Consider the following 24,005-nt stretch of genomic DNA (forward strand, 5'->3'; position numbering starts at 1 on the left):
ACCCTGGTTGACTACCCTCATCTCCACCTTAGCAGGACCCCTTATAGTGCTATTGCTAGTTATCACCATTGGACCGTGTGTCCTGAATAGACTCACCACCTTCCTGCAGGGGCAAATAGGAGCAGTAAAACTCATGATTATGAGACAACATTATGAGAAGTTAGAACAGAACTCAGATCTCTAGGATTAGAGATATGTAACAAAGAAAGGGGGGAATGTAACAGTGGATTCCATCTGAGTAACAGTGGATTCCGTCTGATCTTTGCTTAACTCATCTTGGCTTGTAAAACAATAACTGGCCCACCTGGCCCCTAGATGTTTGCCCAGGCTCCTTGAAGAAGCCGCAGGCATCCGGTGTTTGATTAGGGGCTTATCGGAAAGGCAAGGCCGCAAGCATCTGAGGCAATCAATCACCCTGAGAACTGTTACAACTCCCCTCCCTGAAATTAAGTATAAAACTTGCCTGCTGAAGTTGCTCAGGGCTCTTGGCCATCTCCTTGCCTTGGGCCTGCTCGCAAGTGTAATAAACTTTTCCTTTGTTTTACCCTGAGTCTAGAATTCTGTCGGTGCGTCCTCGGTCAACAGTACTGTTTCAAGAGCATAGTCTTTGAGATGGCCTTAAACAAGTATAAAACTGTACATAAAAGTTAAATCATCAAACCTAAGCCATTTGTGTTCTGCAAAAGACTCGAGGCTGGGGACTCACTCAGACTCTCCGTTCCACACACAGACACATGGGAATCATGTTACCACTTTAATATCCACTGACCTATAAATTACTTTCTGGGGCTCGATAATTTCCTGCCAACACCGCACAAAGCTTAATCCTCTCCACTTGTAAATTAAAGGTTTGCATCCTTTCGCTCTCCAAGTTTAAATTAAGTTCAGCAATAGCTTCCGGGCGCGGAGCACCGAAGGTTAAGGATGTCAAAGGTTAAGGATGTCAGATCCCGGCCTGACCTGTGGTGGCGCAGTGGATAAAGCGTCAACCTGGAAATGCTGAGGTGGCCAGTTCAAAACCCTGGGCTTGCCTGGTCAAGGCACATATGGAAGTTGATGCTTCTAGCTCCTCCTCCTTCTCTCTCTCTCTCTGTCTCTCCCTCTCCTCTCTAAAATGAATAAATAAAAAAATTTATTAAAAAAAAAAAGGATGTCAGATCCCACCAAAAGAGCAAATATACCAAGGCTAGCAGCACTGCCCCCTAACATCCTCCACGAGCTTCCAATTGGTCCTTGTGGCTCATTCTCTTTCCAGATTGGTGTTCCAGCTTGCCCTTCGCCTCCACAGAATCCACCTTTAGCCAAGGACTATTGGTAGATCCTTACGTCACTGACCCATCTACCTCACTTCTATTGGTTCCCATAAGAAGGGGCGGCCATAACGTCACGGGCAGGGCCGCCATTTTGAGTGAGCAACCCTAGTGACAGGAGCCGAAGGAGCAGCGAAGGTTGTCCCCATTTCCCCTCCCCCTTCCCTTCTCCGGTTGACTTCCCGGGCCCCCTACACTCCACAGTCCCAGTCCCACCATGTCCCAGAAACAAGAAGAGGAGAACCCTGCGGAGGAAACCGGCGAGGAGAAGCAGGTGAAATGAGGGGGTGTGGGTGGACGAGTCAGGGACGACCGTGATGAGGCGGGAGACGGTCTCTCACTAGTGCGGATTGGTCGTCATAGTCCTGGACTCTTCAGAGGTTGGCCATTTATTGGCGTCCTACAGGGTGAGCTTCAACGCGGCTTGCTGCTTTGGTGTTAGTTGGTTGGGTCGACTGTCAGTCAGTTCCGTACTCTTTTTGATTGGCCAACAAACCTGCCGCTCAACTCGTTTAAATTGTGCTTTAATTGGCCGAGCTTGGGCGCGGGGCGGGTGTTTGGAAAGACTGACTGAATCATATTACTGGATGTAATGTGATTTGTTAGTTATTAGGGATAAATAACCCAACAACCGCCCTGGTACCTGTATCCTAAATTCTCCGAACGATATAGGTCGAGGTAAAAACGTTTAAAAAGAACCAGCATTGGGGGAAGGGAGAAGAATAATTATTATCATGGCTAGTTTAAGGCGGCAACTTTCTCGAGACCTATTTTGACGATTGAGACTCGTCTGTTGCCCACCTTCAATGAGGACGGACCAAGATTGAAGAAGACTAGAGTTACGTACAGAATAGTAGAGGTTTAACTTAGAAAAGACACCAAGAGAGTCGTGACCAGAAAGATGCCACCCTATTCCCCCCAGATTTACAAGGCAGAGGACTTAGTAGTACCCCTGCAATTCTGTGATGAAACACGCCAAATAAACCTTTTCTTGGGGGGTTGTATTTGACTTACAACATTTAGTACTGAGTTCGAGGATTCATGAAGTACACCTGTTGTTATATCTGTGTGGGATTTCCAAGGGAAGGGAAAATAATGCCACTGAAAAGAGCCATAGCCCAGGCTGGGTATCATACTGATACAGCAAGGTTGTGATTTCCATCCCTGGTCAGAGCACATACAAGAATCAACCAATGAATGCATAAATAAGCAGAACAGCCAATTGATGTTTCTCTCTCCCTGCCTTCTTCCCTCTTCCTTTTTCCTCCCTTCCTTACTCTCTCTCCCCCCCCTTTCACCCTCTCTCACACTCTCCCTCCCCTTCTCACTCCTCTCACCCGCATCCTCCTTTTCTCTCTAAAATCAGTAAGTAAATTTGAGGGGGGGAGCCACAGATTGGCTTAGATTCTTTTAAAAAAATCACTAAAGAAAAGGGCAGAGGGCCCACAAAAAGCAAGAAGAGATTAACAACAGTGAGAGCTGTTGCAAACCAGTTGAACTCTTGGCACGTTCCCCAAACTGTCATCACTTGCCCCAGTAGGGATGATATTGACGTTTTGGCAAAAATTGGATAAGTACAGTGAACCTACTGTATGTTAGTTTTCTTGAGATTAAAAATAGTGTTGTTTTCATCTCTGTTTATCTACGACCTTCCTACGACGTGTTTATGGAAATGCTGAAGCAATGTCATCCCATTTACTAAGGTAGAGATCTTTGGAGAAGGCTACATAGCTCTAGCCTCCTCCATAAAGAGAGACTTCTCAGATGACTATCTTAGACTCTGAATAAGGAGGGAATACTGCAGCAAAATTATCTATCCCCTTTGCATTCTCATTTGACCTGCACTGTGTGTTAAGAACAGCCAGGGTACTTTGCTACTCATCATGCATCACTAACAACCTTGGCTGGCTCTTTTCTCTCTTTGTCTTTCCTGGCTTCTGTGCTGAGTGAGCTGTGGCTTGCTCTGTGACTGAAGGATTGTGTTTAGGTATTACCTTTAACCCCAATAGTCAAAGGTCATTGGGGTGGTTCCCTGGGCGCAGTGTGAGAAGTACCTTTTCTTTTTTTCTCTCACAATATGGTCTCCTTGAGCTTTAGGAATTTGAATGAAAGTCTAGCTTTATTTAAGAGTAGAATGCAAATAGCATCTTTACAAGTAGATGGATCTGCAGGAAAAATAGTATAAAGGTAATCAGATATTAGAAGCAGTTGCTTTAATTCTTTTTCTTGGCCCATTTGTTCCTTCTAGGACACGCAGGAGAAAGAAGGTATTCTCCCAGAGAGAGCTGAGGAGGCAAAGCTAAAGGCCAAATATCCAAGCCTAGGACAAAAGCCTGGAGGCTCCGACTTCCTCATGAAGAGACTGCAGAAAGGGGTATGGGCCTCAGTTTCTTACATTCTTCCTGTGTAGCCAAAGGGGTGAGGTCTGCACAGGTTCTGCCAGATGCCAACCTGGAAGCTTTGTAGTTGGGTGCAGTGGAGAGGGATTAAAAACTTGTAATGAGCAAGGCAAATGACAGTGTTGTAAATCTCTGATATGGTGTCAGTTATCTTCTGACTTCCCATACAGGATATTAAGGCTTAATGTAGGGCATTTGAGTAGGGGGAGGGGGGATGAGGGAAGGATGTTAGAGACTAGAACACTGACTGCTCTAGGCATTTGCTTTTTTGGGTGGTGGGAATTTTAGGATTGTACTTTTTAGAATTAGAGCTAAATTTTAGGGGTGCATCATTTTAGAAAAAGATCAAACCGTCTGTCCTATAGATTTCCTCAACTTGAAATTAATAGATTTCCTCAACTTGAATAGATTTCCTCAGACCCTTGAAGTTAGCACTAACCATTTACTCCTTCAAGAGACTTTTATTTCCTCACCAAGGGAGAGTCTGCCTTCATGGCCATCTAGCTCCTGATCAGGTTTCTTAGTCTCCAGAGGCACCTGATGCTGACTAAGGCATTATAAAGTCATTATGCCAGAGTGTATTCCTCTGTGTGGCTGAAATGGATGAAACAGACCCTATGGAGAATCCTAGTTGTTGAGTCTTAGTCACAGATGATGATGTGATGCTGATTTGCATTTTACCTTGCTGTAGGCAAGGCAGGCGTGGGCAAGCTATCACAGCCACAGTGCATGTGTGGGAATGGGAGTCAGAGGGAAAGTATATTATCCCCATGAACAAGACCAGTTTCTATTCATGGTCTGAGAGAACACTTTTCAATTTTGAGGTTGTTGGCTAGAGGTTGACTTCCTGCTGGTTGCTAGGGTAGCCCCAGGCTGACCCTTCTAGATGTCTTGTTCCTTTCTGTTTGCCCAGCACCAGATGCATTGGTGACTAACAGGCCCTCGGTAAGCCTCATATATAAAATCAAATTTTGTTAATTGTCCTGTACTGATGAGGCTATAAATGATGTAGGGGCTATCTTTTAACTCCAAAAATCTATACTTTAGCTGGGAAACTGCTTCCATGCCTGAAAAAGTCAGAACACATTTAGGGAGAAAATGTAAGTTCATATAACTAATGCTAAGCTATATATGCCTGAGGTTAATCATGGAAGACTTGAAAAGTGGATGAGGGTTTGTAATAAATATGGGTCTCCTTGCTTTTAAGGGCGGCCAGCACTCCTCACTCACCCAAACCTCCCTCTTGTCTCTTAGCAAAAATACTTTGACTCAGGAGACTACAACATGGCCAAAGCCAAGATGAAGAATAAGCAGCTGCCAAGTGCAGGACCAGACAAGAACCTGGTGACTGGTGACCACATCCCCACCCCACAGGATCTGCCCCAGAGAAAGTCCTCGCTCGTCACCAGCAAGCTTGCGGGGTAATCTGTCCCCCCATTCTTCTCCCCTTCCTCACCTTCTGGACTTTTATATATTTTAGGCAGGGATGGAATGGGCACTTAGTTAGAGAACTTAGCTTGCTAGCCAGTGATGACTGATTTAGCTGGGAGCTGCTGAGAATGTAATGTGTGTTGAAGAGGGGCTCCGAGTTCATTTCTTGGGTTAAATTGAGATTTCCATACCCTTACTGTAGCCCAGATAGGGGCCCAGAAGTAGGAGACTAGGATTGGATAATATTGCAAACTCTTTTTATTCTGTGTGAGAAACTGGGGAGACGTGATTTCTCCTTTTGAATGAAAATTGGTTAGGCTAAGCCTTGGAATAATGTGGCAGAGTTAACATCCAAGGCTAACCTGACATTGTTGGGAAAGGTAGATTGAATGAGACCTGTTTTCTTTGCTTCTCAGTGTTTTGTCCCTTAGGCTGCTATTGCTTCATGTTTCCATTATGGCAGGTTTAGAGAATCCTCAAAAAGAAAAACTGATTTACTTGCCTAAAACTATAATGCGCTCTTAACCTCCTTTAGTCAGTGTCTCTTACAGTTTGCCCTGGCTCTTCATGTAAAGATTGGAAAACATTCTTCACATAAAATGGTTGCCTTCTCTCTCTCTCAGTATGTAGCTTTTGAAAGTATCATGGGATAGTGGAAGGAGCATTGGTTTGGGAGTCAAGATATCTGGGTTTAGATCTAGCTCCACGTGGTCTCAGCAGAAGTGAGATGTAACTTTGCTTGAGTCATTTAACCTCTCTGGATTTCTTACTTCCTCATCTGTAAAATAGAGTTGAATATAGGTAAGATTGATTCTGTTTTTAAAATTCTGTAACTTCCAGCTGAAAAACTCTGCTATTTGTGAAACTATAAGTGAGAAAGGCCCATATTCTGCACAGGGCAACAATTTGAAGACGTGGGGAGAGAAGAAGTGGAGATTTGTGGGTTTATGAACTCAGGCAAGAGAGCCTCATAAGTATCATGGTCTTAGGGTCAAATGCTAAGAAGCTAGCCATAAAAGCTCTTGCTTCTGCTTCACCCTGCTTTCCTGGCCTACAGTCTGCGCCTTCACTGCTGAAGTGGCTGTTCTGGCAGCTGAGCTGTGGGCCTGAGGAAACATGCTCAGTCATGCACACGTGGAGTCCCACGTTTCCGATGTCATCAGATGCCGGGTATTGTTAGGGAGGCGAGAAAAAAAAGGGATGAACTTGAGCTACCTCCTGGGACTTAGTACTGGACTTAGTACTTTGGCAGGGCTGGAGTAGCAGGTTCTGAGGAAATAATCACATTTGGAGAAAGCTGGGGAAGGTGGTTAAGGAGAGAGAGAAGGAACACAGAAATCTCTACCTTCCTCAAGCTCAGTAACTCAGCTCCTGTGTGATGGGAAGAAGCAGTGATGACTCGTGGACAGGTGGAGGAAAGGGGTTGCAGGTGGCCAGCAGTGGCTGTAATCTGGTTATCACTAGCTTGGCTTGAATCTTACTGAATACAACCTGCTAGCTATGAGAGAGAGGATCAGGGTGAGAACTGTTCAAGAGAGGAAGGTTCTATAATCCTTTCTTGCCCCCTCACAAATTCTGATTGGCCAAACATTTGGCCAAATGAAAATGACTGATGAACTTGATGTGCATATGGGGGATGGGGTGTGTATATAGTACTTCTCTCCTGACCAGCCAGTCACTTTTCAGGCTGTCGTTCTGATTGAATAGGAAAAAAATGGTGAGGAAGGAATGAAGAGAGAAGGATCCCTGGATTCTTTGGCCCCTAGACCCCTTGACTATCACTTGTAATTGTATATAATTTTTGTGTTTCTTGCTCCATTTTTCCTCATGCTGTCTTTCTTAGTCTAAAGTCTGTGTGGGAAGGGGGAAATGCCAAACATCCTTGTATAGTTTCCTCTATTGTCCCAGCCATGTTGTACATAGATATGTTGTGTTCTTATATATATAAATATATATATAATTTTGTACATTTTCTTCATCTCCGATTTTCTCGAATTTTGTACTTTTTTGTTTCTGTCTGATCCACTTTCTGTATTGGTCAGTTTGAATACTCAAAACTGAGGTCACAATGAGTCTGGTTTTAAGAAAGAATAGAAGAAATAGGGAAATCAGAAAACTCTTGGTCTCACTCTCTAACTGGCTAAGAAAACAAAGAATCAGACTACATTCTCTATTTGCCATGTGTTTCCACAGCATGAAGTACATAACTCCCATGGCAAAGGAGGGTCATATCAAAATCAAAATCCCAACTGCTTTGATTAAACCTGGATTATTAAGTCCATTTAAAACAACATGTGTGTGTCTAGCCCTGGCCTCCATCCGGTCACCCACTGTAAGTCTTCGCTGCTTCACGAGGTTTGGCTATGTGTATGACCCAGCTAGGAGACAGCTTACACCCCTGCAGGCCTCCAGTTATTTTGATCTTGTCTAACAAATTATTTTTCTCTTTGTTTTAATGGATATCTCCAAAAAGGCAAAGAACATTTTGTTTTATGGATTAGACTGAAATTCTGTCTCTTTTATTTAAATAATTTTCTATGAATAGAATTGAGGTATATGCTAGGTAGCCTAATGATTGTTAAGTGTAGAAGAGTCGTGGGATAGAGACTGGTATGAAATATAAGGGGTTTTCCCTTATGACTTGACAGTGTTTTTTTCTGTGTTCGTCTGCAGTGGCCATGTTGAATGATGCTGCCTGGGGCTCCGCCAGATCCTGAGACGCTGCCCCCCCCCCTAGGTCCTGTGCTGGCTCCTGCCCCTCCCTGCTTTTACAGCCAGGGGTCAGGAGGTGGCTCGGGGCGGGCTGGAGAGGCAGAAGCCCCTGCCCCTCGGTGTCCCAGTGAGTGCATGGAGCCCCTTGGGCTGAGCACCAAGACCTTGAACCTTTTTTGTTTTACCTTTTTTCTGAATAATTGTTGGAAGAAATCTCAGTGAAATCTTGGGGGATAGGGGCGGGAGCTGGGAGGGTTGTTTAAAAGGGTGGGTGGGAGATATGGGGAATTTGAATTAGGGCTTGGAGTCGATAACATTCTTGACCTTATTAACTATGTGGCTGGTGTGAGGTGGGTGTGAGGGGGGAAGGAAGTGGAGTAAACTAAAGATGTAGGGCTCCAATTTAGCTCTGTAGAAAAATGCCATGTTTGCTTAGATGTAGCTAGGGACCTGGTGTCAGATAAAAGAAACTCCATCTAAATGTGATAGATGCAAATAGCTCCTCTGTTTCGCAGAGCAAGCTGAGAATGCAATTAATGTTAATTGTTCATAAAAAAAAAATTGTCCTCTTAACAGATTTACTGTGGGGAGGAGGGCAGTGAGTATGGGAAAAGGGGTCATGAGCATGGGAGCCCCACAGAGCCCAGGGGGCTTTTTCAGTATTTGAAATAAAAGAGAAAAAAAAAGATCCAAGATGAAACCCAACCCAGAAATACTCTGAAGCAGTTGGTGTGTTTTATTGGGGTTTGGGGAAAGGAAGAAAATACTGAAGACACCATTCAGAGGAGAAGCTGGTGTAGGGCCCTAAGTTTTTAAGGAACATGGGCCCTTAATATGGCATGTGGCTAGGCTCTCCACTTCGTCCCTCAGGCAGAGGGAGCAAGGATGTTTAGCACACGGGCCAGGGCTTTCTTTTCCTGACTCTTGTCTATCCCTTTGTTCCTGTAGCTAATGTAGATCTATCAACCTCAGATTTTGGCTCACAGAATGAGGGATTTGAGGGTGTTTAATCTAAATGATTTATTGACACTTAACGTGTTGTTCAGACTAAGCAAAAAAGGAAGCCCACTCTTTTCCCTTTCAGTCTTGCATTCCCTCACAAGTTCTCTAATAATAAACCAAAAGGAACTCAAGCCTTTCTGGCTGTGGCCAGCAGGAGGCAGAGTGACTTCTTCATTCATATCTGGAATCCTAACACTTAAAGAAGTTGAAAAGACTTGTGAATATATTATACAGAAGAAACCTTACCACCAGAGAAACAAATTCAAACCTGTCTTTCCCTGGCCCCACCAACATTCACGTGTGGTAAACTGAAACTACTTGCCCATTTGGCCAAGTTTGATTAGGAAGGAGAGTTGTATTTTCCCAAATGTGATTGGCTTTCAAATGAGTATCAGGAAATACAAACAATCCAGGAGACAGATATTTTAGAGAAATCTTCATCTTATTGACAGAGAGGGGTACTTGTAAACTGAAGAAGAAATGTTGTTCTTGGTATCTAACTCATTGTTCTTAATCAGTTGCTTCCTAAATACTATGTTTTCAGCTACTCACGGTGTTCCTGACTTGCTCTTTCCAGCTTTAGCCAGGGGACTGTTGCTTCCTAACCGTTAGCCTTTCTGAACAGCACGCTAGACACTGAATGAGCCATGTGGTAGGGAGATATATTAAAGAGAGGAGGCATTCTCTACCTTTGTGGGGATTATTGTCTAACTGGAAGAAAATATATGAAAAAGTTCACACACTGCAAAAAGTGTAAACTCAAATATCAAAGCCAGCATACATATATCCTAAACCACTCCCAACACATCTCTGAGCATGTCCCTGGTTTATGTTAACTTGGTGGATACAGCTGGGGAATGAGATCAGGAGGTTAACTGTAGGATCATTCAGTTAGTGCAATTTCATTTTAATACAGTTAAAGAAATAAGTTACTTATAAGGTGGCAAAGCTAGTTTACTGAAGAGCTCAAGTTAGTATTTAGGCTTCTGTATGATTTTTCCATTATTCCTGGCTTCCCTGGTCCTTAGTTTTAAGCCGTAGCCTTAGGAATCCTGGAGTGCCAATAAATGTTTGTGGCCATCTCTATTTTAGTTTAAAACTTGCCATTTCTTCATTTTCACTCCCTGACTGTAGGGCTAGGTAGCCAGAACAGACCAATTCTGCAGTGCTTCAGATAGCTATTCCTGCCGATGTCTTAGGTAGACACCTTCTAAAATCTTTATTCCAAATTGTGGATCAAGGGTTCTTCCACTCCTCCAATTTGGTTGAGTGATGGTTGTGCTGACAAACCTCTCAGCCATCTGATATGCAGGGTGTCAGAGATAAAGGCATGACTGTCCAGCAGCATTTAGTTTAAGCTTGTGTGGCCTGGGCCCAGAAAATGTGAGCAAAAGAAAAATAGCAGGAGGAAAAGGAAGATTTTTTTTCCTTGGGAAGCTAAGACATGACAATGGCATACAAATAAAGCAGATTAATTTAGTTCCAAGCAGAAATTCAAGATCTAAAGGAAGGAGAGTCAGGAGATGGGTTGTTAGCTGAATTTTCTTAGAGGTAGGTGACTTACTAATAAAGATACAGTGAGGCCTCCCATGCTTGAGTAGAATATTTTAATTCATGAGGTTTTTTTTGTTTGTTTGTTTTTGTGACAGAGTCAGAGAGAGGGATAGACAGGAAGGGAGAGAGATGAGAAGCATCAATTTTTCGTTGCAGCATCTTAGTTGTTCATTGATTTCTCATATGTGCCTTGACTGGGGCTATAGCAGACCAAGTGTCCCAAACCTGGGTCCTCTGCATCCCAGTCTGATACCCTATCCACTGTGCCACCACCTGGTCAGGCCGAGTTATTGTTGAACACTCATTCTGCGATTGGAAACACTAGCTGTCATTGAGCAGTAAACAGTGTAATGGATGGGTCTGCCCTGGAGGAAATGGAAGCCTCATTGAGATAGCACTTCTACATATAAACCGATAGCATATGATTATTCAAGCAGTGGTCAAATATTTCTGAAAAGGGGAAACCCTGAGGGCTGGAATCATTAGGTAAATATTAGTGGAGAAAATGGAAATGGACATTGATCCGGGCCTTGAAAGACAGGTAGTATTTAAATAGTCCAGTTCAATTATCATTGAATAAGACCCCACGATATGCCAGGTACTGGGCTAAAATATAAGGTATGTGATATGTGGGTGCTTCTTTCGAGGCGATTATACTCTGGTGGAGAAACTGCACACGAAGAAATCATATTGCAGTGTTTAACTTGCAGCAGTAAAGACCTAGCTACATAGAGCAAAGGGATATGGAATTAGTAATTGCTAAATGTTTTGAGTGCTTACCAAGTGTCTAGCCCTGTGCTAAGGATTTAATTTACATCATCTAATTTAATCCCCTCAACAATTCTATGAAGTAGTCTTACTATTGCATTATAACAAATGAGCAAACTAAAACAGTAACTTGCCCACGTCAGTCAGCTTCTGAGAGTGAAGCCAGGCAGGATTCACTCCACTACCTGCAAAGGGTTTTGGGAAAGAGTGATCAGGAAAGGTTTCATGAAGTAAGTTCTGAAGGATAAACAGGATTTCTCCAGAAAGGTAAGCGAACAAGGGGCATGTTGGTAAGGGGACCAACATTTAGAAAAGGGTGGGACAGTGTGGAATCTGGTGTTTCTGCAGTACCAGTGTCAAGTGGGTCCTGGGCAGTGGCTGGAGACCAGGCCAGAAAGGTAGGCAGGAGCCAGAGTGAGGATGTGGCCTGCAGGCAGGCCTAGGAACTACTGAAGGGATTACAAAGAGGAGACCTGGCAGATCTGTGTTTTAGATAGGCCACTGCCAAGTCATGTGCAGAAGGGGTTTAGAGGAAATGGATTTAGTGATGGACTGGTTGTAGTGTCAAGCTTCCTGGTTTTAAGTCCTGATTTTGATATATATTGATAATTCAGAACAAGTTTCTTAAACTTCGTTTCAGTTTACTTATTTGTAAAATAGGAATGAGATGGTACCTACCATAAGGGTTGTGATGATTACACAGGATAAGTGCATAAGATACAGTTCTTGCCCTCGAGGAGCTTACATACTACAGGCGAGTATAATAAAGATGGATAAACAATTAAAATACAGGGATCAGTACTAAGATGGGGATCAGCACAAAATGCTCTGGAAGCGCAGAATAGGGGCATTCACCTAACTTAGGGAGGTAGGAGAAGGTCAGGAAAACCCTTTCACAGAAAATAGCTTCTAGGACTTATGTAAAAAGGTTAAGTTGAAAAAAGGAGTTGCCCTGGCCAGATAGCTCAGTTGGTTTGAGCAGTGGTTGGCAAACCGCGGCTTGCGAGCCATATGGGGCTCTTTGGCCCCTTGAGTGTGGCTCTTCCACAAAATACCACGTGCGGGCGCTACCTCGATAAGGAATGTACCTACCTGTATAGTTTAAAATATTTGGCTCTCAAAAGAAATTTCAATCATTGTACTGTTGATATTTGGATCTGTTGACTAATGAGTTTGCCAACCACTGGTTAGAGCATCCTCCTGAAGCGCACAGAGGTTGCCAGTTCAATCCCAGTCAGGGCGCAGACAGGAACAGATATTCCTGTCTCTTTTCCTGCTCTCACCCTTCTCTCTAAAATCAATAAAATAAACATTTAAAAAATAAGAAAAAAGGAGTTGTTCAAGGGGAAAGAACAGTAGGTAAAAGGATTCAGAGTTACTACAATCTGGAAACTTAAAAGTAATTGCAAGGGATGCAGCCAGAGATTGGCAGAGAAGTGAGAGCCAGATCAGAAAGGGCCCTTTGGATTTTATTCTGGAAGCAACTGACCAAGGGAATAACATGATCAAATTGGCTCTTTACAAAAATCTGACTGCAGTGTGGGGAAGATATTGGAGAGGGTAAACTTGATGTATTAGAGTTGCTTTTAATGGGATGGGAAGGTTGAGAAGGGGTCTGGCTATTGTGAAGAGGAAAATGATGAACTGTGGCATAGTAAGTTGGAAGTAACAATGAAACACCTAAGTGAAGAATTCTGTACTATGCTCTGCTTATAAATTCTTACTATGGGGTAGAGTTATGAACAAGAGTCGTGTTGCTGCAGTACTGTAGGTTAGATAGATTAGGACCTAAGGAAGGCAATGACAGTGGGGATGAAGAAGAGTGTGCAGATGTAAGAGTACATGGAAGTACAATCAACAGAAATTGATGTGGGATATGGAATTTAAAAAAAAATGTTTATTGATTCTAGAGAAAGAGGAAGGGAGAGAGAGAAAGAGAGAGAAACATAGGTCTGTTCCTGTATGTTCCCTGGCCAGGGAATAGAACCAGCAACCACTGCATTTCGGGATGATGCTCTAAGCATGGGACTATTTGGCAAGGTCTGGGATATGGGATTTATTGTTTAAATTCCCTGGTTTCTGGGTAAATGATGATTCCATAACTGAGACTGAGAATGCAAATAGAAGAAATTTAGCAAGGAAGGCAAGTTTTGCAAAAGGGTTAATTTGAGGTGCCTATATGACATGCAGGAGGAGGTAACTGATAAGTTACTGTATTTATAAGTCAAGGATGGAGGAGAAGAAAAGGTAGATTCTGTGGCCTTCAAGATATATCCATAAAGCCATGAAAAAGCATTTAGAACAGAAAAATTGGAGAGCTGACCTTGATAAAAGCTAACATCTGAAGGGTACAGAGATAAGAGCCCCACAAAATAGGAGCATCAGGAAGATGGAGGAACTGAATCAGTCCTAAGTGTAAAGTGCTATTGGAGGTTATATGAAGTAAGAAATGAGACTATCTCATGTATGTGGTAAAAAGTACCCAAAGCTTTCAGGAAAGAACCATGGCAAAATAGTGGATAACTCTATTTGTCAGAATTATGATTTAGGGTGTGTGTATATCTACTTTTTTGTACTTTTCAAGTTTTGGCAATGAATATGTACTTGATAATTAGAGGTAATTTTAATTTTGAATAATAAAATTACAGTGTTTTTTAAAATGGACTAAAGGGTGTCCACATGATTCAGCAATTAGTTACATTTTTGAGACAAGTTTCAATGGGTTGGTAGAGCTAAAATCTCGCTTTTAGCCTGACCAGGCAGTGGTGCAGTAGATAGAGCATCGGACTGGGATGCAGAGGACCCAGGTTCGAGACCCTGAGGTCGCCAGCTTGAGTGTGGGCTCATCTGGTTTAAGCAAAAGCTCACCAGCTTGGACCCAAGGTCGCTCGCTCAAGCAAAGGGTTACTCTGTCTGCTGTAGGCCCGCGGTCAAGGCACATATGAGAAAGCAATCAATGAACAATTAAGGTGTTGCAATGCGCAACGAAAAACTAATGATTGATGCTTCTTATCTCTCTGTTCCTGTCTGTCTGTCCCTGTCTATCCCTCTCTCTGACTCTGTCTCTGTAAAGAAAAAAAAATTAAAATCTCGCTTGTAGAACTGAGTGGTAGGGGAAGGTTTTGTTGCTTAGAATAGGCATGATTTAGGCACATTTATTCATTGAGTGAAAGCAATAGATAAAAGTTGAAGCTCAGTAGAGAATGATGATAACCAAAAACAGTTCTTCTGATGAAAGAGGGGATAGAAAAAGCTCAGGTTGATGTGGTTATTTAAACAACAGTTTAATAAACATTTATTGAGCACTTACTATGTGCCAGCCACTGTACAAGGTGAGGTAATGGGGTAAATATAGTTGGGAAGTCACTTGAGTGAGAAACGGATTGCAACCAAGAGGATGCATAATTCATCCCGCTTAAAACTCAAGGTAAAGATGTATTAGTAGGTAAACTCAGCTATTTGTGACTGGGGTAGGTAATTGTTGGGAGTCTTTCAACAGCTTCATTGTTCTTTGTGGAATAGGATGTAATGTTGCTAGTTGAGACTTAGGGAGGTGGGAATTTAGACAGGAGACTTAAGAAGAGTGGTCATAGTTTAAAGGGATGAAAGGGAAGGGAATGGAAGAGGGCTGACAAAAAACAGTAAGTAAAAGGTTAAGGAACAGTGTTGAGGGCCTAACAGATTGGGAACCATGAATCCGTAATCCTTGGAATATGAGATCCACTGGCATGGTACCAATCCATATATTTCTGGTGGTATGGCTTTAGATTCAATCCATATATTTCTGGATTGAAATGTATATATTCATTCCCCCCCCCCCCCCAGCCACACCAGCTGTACAGGAGCAGAGAAGATAGATTACTGTGTAGATCCTGGACTATAATTTGTAGACATGAAGTGGACACAAGGGAGCAAAGGGATGGAAGGTGCTGGTAAAAGAGCTCAAGGATTCTGACTGATTCATACTGGCTGAGAAAGGCATGATAAACCCTGGTCAAGAGAAGTTTTGAGCCCTGGCTGGGGAGCTTAGTTGGTTAGAGCGTCATCTTCAGTCAGGGTACATACAAGAATCAACCAATGAATGCACAAATAAGTGGAGCAACAAACTGACATTTCTCTCTCCCCCTTCTCTCTAAAAAATAAAAAAAGTTTTAAAAAGTTTTGATAGCCCTGGCCAGATAGCTCTGTTGGTTAGAGCGTCATCCGGAAGCACCGAGGTTGCCAGTTCGATCCCTGGTCAGGGCACATACAGGAACGGGTTGATGTTCCTATTTCTCTCTCACGCTAAAATCAATAAATTTAAAAAAATAAAAAGTTTTGATAAGGTCAAAGAGTAGATGATTAAGCTGTAAATTCAGCTTGGTCGTTAAAATGATGTTCGAGTTTAAGAGTTTAGAGTTCAAGATTTTACATTACTCTTCCATGTAATGACAAAGGCCTTAGAAATGGATATTCAAAGTGGAGTGAAGATAAAGGTCATTGGCGTGTTGAGGAACAGGGAGTTCACATATCCAGTGTTGATTTAGGGAGCTCATGTACTTGGGGTTTTCTTCTGTTATCTCTTGTTAAACCCAAATGTGTTTTCTTATATAAAAGGAAAATAAAAGTGTCTAGCTTAGGAAACAACAAAGAATTATTGGCTTAGAGTGTTTCATCAGTAATATATTTAGATTGAAAAGGTTGAATAGGGCCCTGGCCGGTTAGTTCAGTGGCAGAGCATCGGCCTGGCGTGCAGGAGTCCCGGGTTCGATTCCCGGCCAGGGCACACAGGAGAAGCGCCCATTTGTTTCTCCACCCCTCCCCCTCTCCTTGCTCTCTGTCTCTCTCTTCCCCTCCCGCAGCCAAGGCTCCATTGGAGCAAAAGTTTGCCGGGGCGCTGAGGATGGCTCTGTGGCCTCTGCCTCAGGCACTGGAGTGGCTCTGATTGCGGCAGAGCGGTGCCCCAGATGGGTGGGGCATCGCCCCTGGTGGGCAAGCCGGGTGGATCCCTGTCGGGCGCATGTGGGAGTCTGTCTGACTGCCTCCCTGTTTCCAACTTTAGAAAAAATACAAAAAGAAAAAAAGAAAAGGTTGAATAGAATTTACACAGTACATGAACTTTTCTCATTATATTAGCAGCTAAGTCTACAAACCCACCAACAAGTATCATTCTTGATTTAGTGCCACCTCCTTACCTTAGAGTTCCAAACTCAATTACTAACATCAAACTGATATCTATGCTAGAAGATGTATATTTTTCACTGGAGAGAAAACTTTCTTGGTAGTAATTCAAACACTCAAGACCTATGAGGAATTTATTTATTGTTTTGGTATAAGCAACTTACTGTTGATAAAATCACCCCATGTAGATACCATCTCCTTCAATACACAGAGCTTAACTGGTGGTGGTGCAGTGGATAAAGCATCAGCCTGGGACACTGAGGTCCTTGGTTTGAAACCGTGAGTTTGCCTGCTTGAACCACGGGCTTATCAGCCTGAGCACAGGGTCACTGGCTATAGCATGGGATCATCGACATGATTCCAAGGTTGCTGGCTTGAACTCAGGTTCACTAGGCTTGAGTCCTTTTCCCCATCAAGTCATGTAGGAGAAGCAATCAATGAAGAACTAAATGAAGCAACTATGAGTTGGTACTTCTCATCTCTCTCCCCCCTCTCTCCCTCTCTCCCTTTCTGTCTCCCTGTCTCTCTCTCTCTCTAAAAAAAAAAAAAAAGAAGAAGAAGACGAGAACTATACAAAGGAAAGTCCTGGCATCATTCAGTGGTCATGAGTTCTGCTTTGATATTAGGTACATGTCTGAAGTGTCTTAAGTCTGAGTCGCCCTCAGACTTTCCTCCATTACATTTCTGACTCATTTCCTTTTCCATTGACTCAGACTGGGAATATCCTAAAGTACAAAAAGTTTTGGAACTAAAGGGACATTAGAGATCACTGAATTCGCTATACTCGTCTTACAAATGGTGAAACTGAGGTCAAGGGATTGTGCCTTTTGCCCAGTTACACAGCCTCTGTCCTGTTATACCCAAGGCCCTCCTCTCTAGAAGGAGCTCATTTCACAGCAAATTTGGCACTTCGTTTGGATTTATTATTGTTAGAAGTAAACAATAAATACTTGGGTTGGAAGTTTGAAAGGAACTCAGGGAACAAGTTGGCATCCATGGTATCCCCTCAAATAATTTGACCTATCATTGTTGCTCCTGCAAGTAGACCAAGATCCTCATCTTCTAACTCGGGGTTTCAACCTTAGGACTATTGACATTTTGGACCAGATACATCTTTGTTGTGGGGCTGTCCTGTGTTTTTTGTTTGTTTGTTTGTTTTTGTCCTGTGTTTTTTAGGGTGTTAATTCATCTCTGTCCTCTACCCATTAGATACTCAGGATAATCAGAAAGTCCTTGGACATTACCAAATTTCCCCTGGGGTTCCCAGGTAGAGAACCACTATCTGAAGGGGCTCTCATACTCTGGCCTGGAACCATTTAGTCTCGCAGTATTTATCCTTACTCCTACATCCTGGTACTGGTTTATTTCCATCTGGGGCTACCATGTCTTCCTTAAAGGGGATCCTCTGACCTCTCTTACTGAAAGTGGCACCTGGGGTGAAAATGGGAAGCAAAAGTTTCTATCTCTCCCCTCTTGCCTCAGGGGGATCCCCCTAACTGGATAGGAATTTACATAATTAGTTAAAATAAGACAAATGGTATGCAGAGCTCAGCTTTGAACTGTGACTGCTGTGAAACCAGAAGAGATCAGGGCCTTAAGCCCCTTTCCTACCTTGAGGATGGACTGGGAGGGATAATTGAGGATATACTAAAGCAGTCTGCCTCGTCTGCATAGTTTCCCCATTTCCCCTCCCAGTCCGCACTCATTCTCTCCAGTGCCCATATTTAGACACCACAAGGTTGTGTTGTCATAGACAGAAACCAGATGGTTACTATGGAGATTTGTTTAAACACACACATACGCACATACACCCTAGGGCAGCGGTTCTCAACCTGTATATTTATTATACAATACATTTTTAAATAAAGTATGTATCTCTGATGGCTTTAGGCGACCCCTGTGTTTTGGTCGTTCAACCCTCCACCCGGTTGCGTCCCACAGGTTGAGAACCGCTGCCCTAGGGCATGGCTCAGGCTGAGTGGTAGGGTTAATGGCAGTTCTTGCTGGGACATGCATTTTTCTTCTTAATTTTCTATTACCCTACCTCTTCCATGGTCTTCATTTTCTTGATTCTCTTACCTCCTGCCAGATGCCACTTCCCACTGAACAGTATTGCTCCTAAACAGTTCTTTTGCTTCAGAAAGTTACAGTTTATGAACTGAATTACTTAACTTTTTTGAGCCTCAGTCTGTTCACCTGTACTATTGAGAATAATTATAAAACAAACATTATATGGCTTTTGTTAGAATTAAAGATCTGTCAAGAAACTCGTATCAAGGCTGGAAAGTAGATGCTCAATAAATGTAATTTGTTCTTATGCTAAAATGAAATCTTGCCCTGGGTCACCTGAGAACCAAACACTAGTTCCTTTGGAAATCTTGTGCTTCCTCTCTGATAGTAGGAAAAAGCTATAATGGGAGTGTCCCTTGTCCTGTGGAGTGACAGAGAACAGAATTGTGGGAGGAGGGAGGTTGCTTGATTTTTTTTGTCTTTGTTATACTCAGCTGAAAAGCTGTTTTGAGGTAAAAGTCTGGGCATATGATCTCTTTCTGCAACTTAAAATGATAAGCACAGGAAGAGAAGACATAAGACATAAAATCATCCCTGCCTGGCTAAAATGGAAGAGTACAAAGGAGGCAGAATGCTCTCTGGGCATTTGACTTGTGTCCATGTTAACAGGCTGGGCTTCTTCCTAGGGCATGGCCCAGGCTGAGTGGTAGGGATGAATGGTAGGTAGTTCTTGCAAGGACATGCATTTTTCTTCTTAATTTCCTATTACCCTACCTCTTCTATTGTCTGGATTTTCTTCTCTTGCCTGCTACCAGATGCCACTTCCCACTGACCAGTATAGATTATATGCGTGATGTCTGTTGACTTTTTTGGGAAATATAAACAAAAGATGGTTTCTTCTAATACTAGAGAACAGGTAGTTCAACCCCTGGAAATAGGTAAGATTTCTCTTCTTCAGCTAGAATTTAGTGTAGAGCTATGTTCCTGCAGGAGATCTCAGTGCCTTCCAGCACAATGAGGAAAAAGAAGAAAACATGCACCTTGCACTTTCACCTCTGCTCTATCTCACAGAATAGCTATTACTGTCCTATTTTTTAAATGTTAGAAAACAATACAGGGGGGCCCGACCAGGCGCTGGCGCAGTGGATAGAGCATCAGACTGGGATGCGGAGGACCCAGGTTCGAGACCCCGAGGTCGCCAATTTGAGCGCGGGCTCATCTGGTTTGAGCAAAAGCTCACCACCTTGGACTCAAGGTCGCTGGCTCAAGCAAGGGGTTACTCAGTCTGCTGAAGGCCCACGGTCAAGGCACATATGAGAAAGCAATCAATGAACAACTAAAGTGTCGCAACAAAAACTGATGATTGATGCTTCTCATCTCTCTTCGTTCCTGTCTGTCCTTATCTATCCCTCTCTCTGACTCTCTGTAAAAAAAAAAATACAGGGGGGAGATATATTTGGTGGGACACTTGAATCTATGTAAACACAAATTAAAATCATAAATTAAAAAACAACAACAAAAAAAAACAATACAGGCCCTGGCTGGTTGGCTCAGCGGTAGAGTGTCGGCCCAGCGTATGGAAGTCCGGGTTCAGTTCCCAGCCAGGGCACACAGGAGAAGCACCCATCTGCTTCTCCACCCTTCCCCCTCTCCTTCCTCTCTTTCTCTTCCCCTCCCACAGGCAAGACTCCATTGGAGTAAAGTTGGCCGGGGTGCTGAGGACGGCTCCATGGCCTCTGCCTCAGGCGCTAGAATGGCTCTGTTTGCAGCAGAGCAACGACTCAGATGGGCAGCATCGCCCCCTGGTGGGTATGCCAGGTGGATCCTGGTTGGCGCGTGCAGGAGTCTGTCCTACTGCCTCCTCAGTTCTCAATTCAGAAAAAAAAAAAAAAAGGTATACAACTTATGGAAAGTGTCATTAAAGGAAGTTAGGTAGCTTGACCTGTGGTGGCGCAGAGGATAAAGCGTTGACCTGTAACACTGAGGTTGCCAGTTCGAAACCCTGACTTCCCTGGTCAAGGCACATATGGGAGTTGATGTTTCCTGCTCCTCCCCCCTTCTCTCTCTGTAAAATGAATAAATTAAAATTTTTTAAAAAAAGTAAGGTTCCTTTTCCCTTTCCTTTTCTCCTTGCTGGTTGGAACACAGATAACATGGGTGAAGCTAGCCATCTTGGACAAAAGGTAGAAAAGCATGTAGTATGAGTGAGTATAGCAGAACAACATAACAGAAGGAATATGAGTTCCTAATCATTATGGAACTACCATGCCAAGTTTGGGTTTTGTCAGAAGGGAAGAAGAAGCAATATTGGATAAAGCAGGTAGCAATGTCTGTCAACACCTTGAGAGGTTACTGAACCCTAGTTATATGCTAGTGTTACTTATAGAGATTAGGGCCTGAAATTATGATCTTGTAAACCAAGACGATAATTATAGTGTTGTGATAGTAGGGCAGGAAGATACTAATGGTGGAGGCACAGTGTGAAAGAATATGGCATGCAGTGAGAAGTGTAGAAAATGGCAAACTGCAAGAAGTTCAATTAATGATTTTGACACAAAAACATGAAGTCAACCTTTTCAGTATGTCATCAAGAATAATCTTTAGGGCCCTGGCCGGTTGGCTCAGTGGTAGAGCGTCGGCCTGGCGTGCGGAAGTCCCGGGTTCGATTTCCGGCCAGGGCACACAGGAGAAGCACCCATCTGCTTCTCCACCTCTCCCCCTCTCCTTCCTCTCTCTTTCTTCCCCGAGCGCTGGGGATGGCTCCTTGGCCTCTGCCCCAGGAGCTGGAGTGGCTCTGGTCGCAACAGAGTGACGCCCCGGAGGGGCAGAGCATCGCCCCCTGGTGGGCAGAGCGTCGCCCCCTAGTGGGCTTGCCGGGTGGATCCCGGTCGGGCGCATGCGGGGGTCTGTCTGACTGTCTCTCCCCGTTTCCAGCTTCAGAAAAATACAAAAAAAAAAAATAATAATAATAATAATCTTTAGCTTGACCAGTGGTGGCTCAGTGGATAGAATGGCAACCTGGAACACTGAGGACCCAGGTTCTAAACCCTGAGGTTGCCGGCTTGACCACAGGTTTATTTAGCTTGAGCGCAGGCTCACTAGCTTGAGCGCAGGTTGCTGGCTTAAGCATAGGATCATGATCCCATGGTCACTGGGTTGAGCCCAAAGGTCGCTGCCTTGAGCAAGAAGTCACTGGCTTGGCTGGAGCCCACCCCCAACCCCCATCAAGGCACATATGAGAAGCAATGAACAACTAAAGTGATGCAACTACGAGTTGATGCTTCTCATCTCTCTCTCTTCCTGTCTGTCTCTGTCTCTCTTGCAAAAAAAAAAAAAAAAAAGAAAAGGATAACTGCAAGTACTTGCATAGGCAAAGGAAATGGGATCCAATGCACAAGAGGTTGATCTGAAATAGCAGGGAAGGCTCGTTCATTCTAACCATAGGACCATAGGAAAGGCAGACAGAATGGGATAGGAGTAAATTATTAGATTTGGTGGTGAGAAATTATGTTTTTCTCTATTGCTTCAATTTTTTTCAATAAAAGAAATTAACAGCTGAGATTGAGGAAGGGTGGAGGGAAAACTGGAGGTTTAAGGACAAAGATGGTGTTGCAGTAGTCTTCTTGGACCACAGAAGAGTGAATTGATTAAGAAAATGCAATGGGATTGCTGAGCATTTAAGCCATGAATTTCAAGTGAAATTTGCAGTGCAGTTCCTTTTTCAGCCTCTGAAAAGGAAAAAAGCTTTTGCATTTGGTATTTCCTCAATCTCTCTCCCCTTCACTGTCTGATAAAGGCTGTATTCTAGAAAGCCCAGCAGAAAAGCTACTTCTTCCACAAGGTCTTCTTGTAGCTCTTCTAGTCCAAAGTGAATTTTTCAGTCTCTTAACTCCAACATTAACTTTTTATTGCCTCCTACAGTGCATATATTCCATTTCACATTATGGTTAGTTTGCGCAAGATTACAAGTTCCTTAAATAGAGAAACCATTTCTTATTTACCACAACTACGGGGTGTTTCTCTCCATCCTCTCAGTCACATATTATATATAAATCACCATGTCTCTAGGTCAGGGGTTGGGAACCTTTTTGGCTGAGAGAGCTATGAACACCACATATTTTAAAATGTAATTCCGTGAGAGCCATACAAGGACCCATGTACGTTACACATTACCCAATAAAAATTTGGTGTTGCCCTGGCCGGTTGGCTCAGCGGTAGAGCGTTGGCCTAGCGTGCGGAGGACCCGGGTTCGATTCCCGGCCAGGGCACACAGGAGAAGCGCCCATTTGCTTCTCCACCCCTCCGCCGAGCCTTCCTCTCTGTCTCTCTCTTCCCCTCCCGCAGCCAAGGCTCCATTGGAGCAAGGATGGCCCGGGCGCTGGGGATGGCTCCTTGGCCTCTGCCCCAGGCGCTAGAGTGGCTCTGGTCACAACATGGCGACGCCCTGGATGGGCAGAGCATCGCCCCCTGGTGGGCAGAGCGTCCCCCCTGGTGGGCGTGCCGGGTGGATTCCGGTCGGGCGCATGCGGGAGTCTGTCTGACTGTCTCTCCCTGTTTCCAGCTTCAGAAAAATGCAAAAAAAAAAAAAAAAAAATTTGGTGTTGTCCCGGAGGACAGCTGTGATTGACTTCAGCCACCCGCAACCATGAACATGAGCGGTAGGAAATGAATGGATTGTAATACATGAAAATGTTTTATATTTTTAACGTTATTATTCTTTTTATTAAAGATTTGTTCGTGAGCCATAGGTTCCCGACTCCTACTCTAGGTCTTGCCCAAATACATAATTGTGTGGTGTGAGGGCCCCATCTCCTTATTAAACTGATATTTTGGGTAATAGGAAACTTGCTCATCTTTCCTGCTTATGTCCCTCAAATACTTTGCTCTTGAATTTTAACTGTTATTTTTACAGACATATTAACAAAGATATTGCTTCAATTAATGTTAACTCCCATATATGGTATATAACTGTACACTTGTCCTCAAGAGTATTACCCCTAGAGTCAAATGTGCCTTATTATCAATAAAAAAAAATGGCATCAAAGTTTCAGAAGTGGTGCTAATAGAGTAAGGTCTATATGTAAATAGCACCAAATACTGTGTAGGGTGGGGGATGGGCAAAAGTTAGTAGGGAGATGAATAAAATTTAGCTAGGGCAGACAATTTCATTTAGGCAACTTACATGTAAATGATTCTATAAAGCAGTCCTTGTAGCTTCCCCATTTCCAAACATTGTTGGGATGAGAGTAGAGAGCTGCTGATACGCAAAATAACTACAGGTGTCCCACAGTGCCCTCAATTATCCATATTATCTAAGACCGTTGTGCCCTATCCAAGGCAGAACTGCCTTGTGGCCTTTCCTGAATCTAAGTGATTCTGTGTTTAAGACTTTGGTATGGGGGGAAAACTCCTGCACAAAATAACGACAGTGGGTAGCAAAGCACGACTCGGGGAGCCCCGGCAGCTGTATGGCTAGGTTCACTAAAGTGCGCAAGACCCGAGCCCCAGGCGCTGTTACGTAACTGGTCGCGAGCCGGAAGGCCCCGCCCCAGGCCCCACCCCTCTCAACCGGCCAGTTACTTGGCGCACAACGCTCCGGAAGCTTCCGCCCCTTTCGCCTTTTATAGGAAGGGTTTTTTTTGTTTTTTTTTTTTTTTTT

The 24,005-nt window shown here is 43.6% G+C and overlaps 1 protein-coding gene across 3 annotated transcripts; it reads left to right on the forward strand.

The window, feature by feature from the left end:
• The first annotated feature begins 1,389 nt into the window (after positions 1–1,389).
• ENSA (endosulfine alpha) lies at positions 1,390–21,075 on the forward strand. 3 transcript variants are annotated; one of them, XM_066268030.1, is made up of 4 exons: positions 1,390–1,584; positions 3,559–3,684; positions 4,964–5,130; positions 20,028–21,075. In XM_066268030.1, the coding sequence occupies exons 1-4, from the start codon at positions 1,528–1,530 to the stop codon at positions 20,266–20,268; spliced, it is 591 nt and encodes a 196-aa protein (XP_066124127.1). In that variant the 5' UTR covers positions 1,390–1,527; the 3' UTR covers positions 20,269–21,075. The 3 variants fall into 3 exon arrangements, with proteins under 3 accessions (XP_066124127.1, XP_066124129.1, XP_066124128.1); XM_066268032.1 differs by lacking the exon at positions 20,028–21,075 and adding an exon at positions 7,814–8,570; XM_066268031.1 differs by lacking the exon at positions 20,028–21,075 and adding an exon at positions 7,334–7,768.
• Positions 21,076–24,005: the final 2,930 nt, after the last annotated feature.

The sequence above is a fragment of the Saccopteryx bilineata genome, chromosome 3 (genome assembly GCF_036850765.1).
Source record: "Saccopteryx bilineata isolate mSacBil1 chromosome 3, mSacBil1_pri_phased_curated, whole genome shotgun sequence".
NCBI classification, from domain to species: Eukaryota; Metazoa; Chordata; class Mammalia; order Chiroptera; family Emballonuridae; genus Saccopteryx; species Saccopteryx bilineata.

Coding starts and splice junctions, on each gene's coding strand:
- ENSA (XM_066268030.1), top strand. CDS start 1,528: ATGTCCCAGAAACAAGAAGAGGAGAACCCTGCGGAGGAAACCGGCGAG. Junction 1,585..3,558: donor AAACCGGCGAGGAGAAGCAG/GTGAAATGAGGG, acceptor TGTTCCTTCTAG/GACACGCAGGAGAAAGAAGG. Junction 5,131..20,027: donor GTCACCAGCAAGCTTGCGGG/GTAATCTGTCCC, acceptor CCCCTCCCACAG/GCAAGACTCCATTGGAGTAA.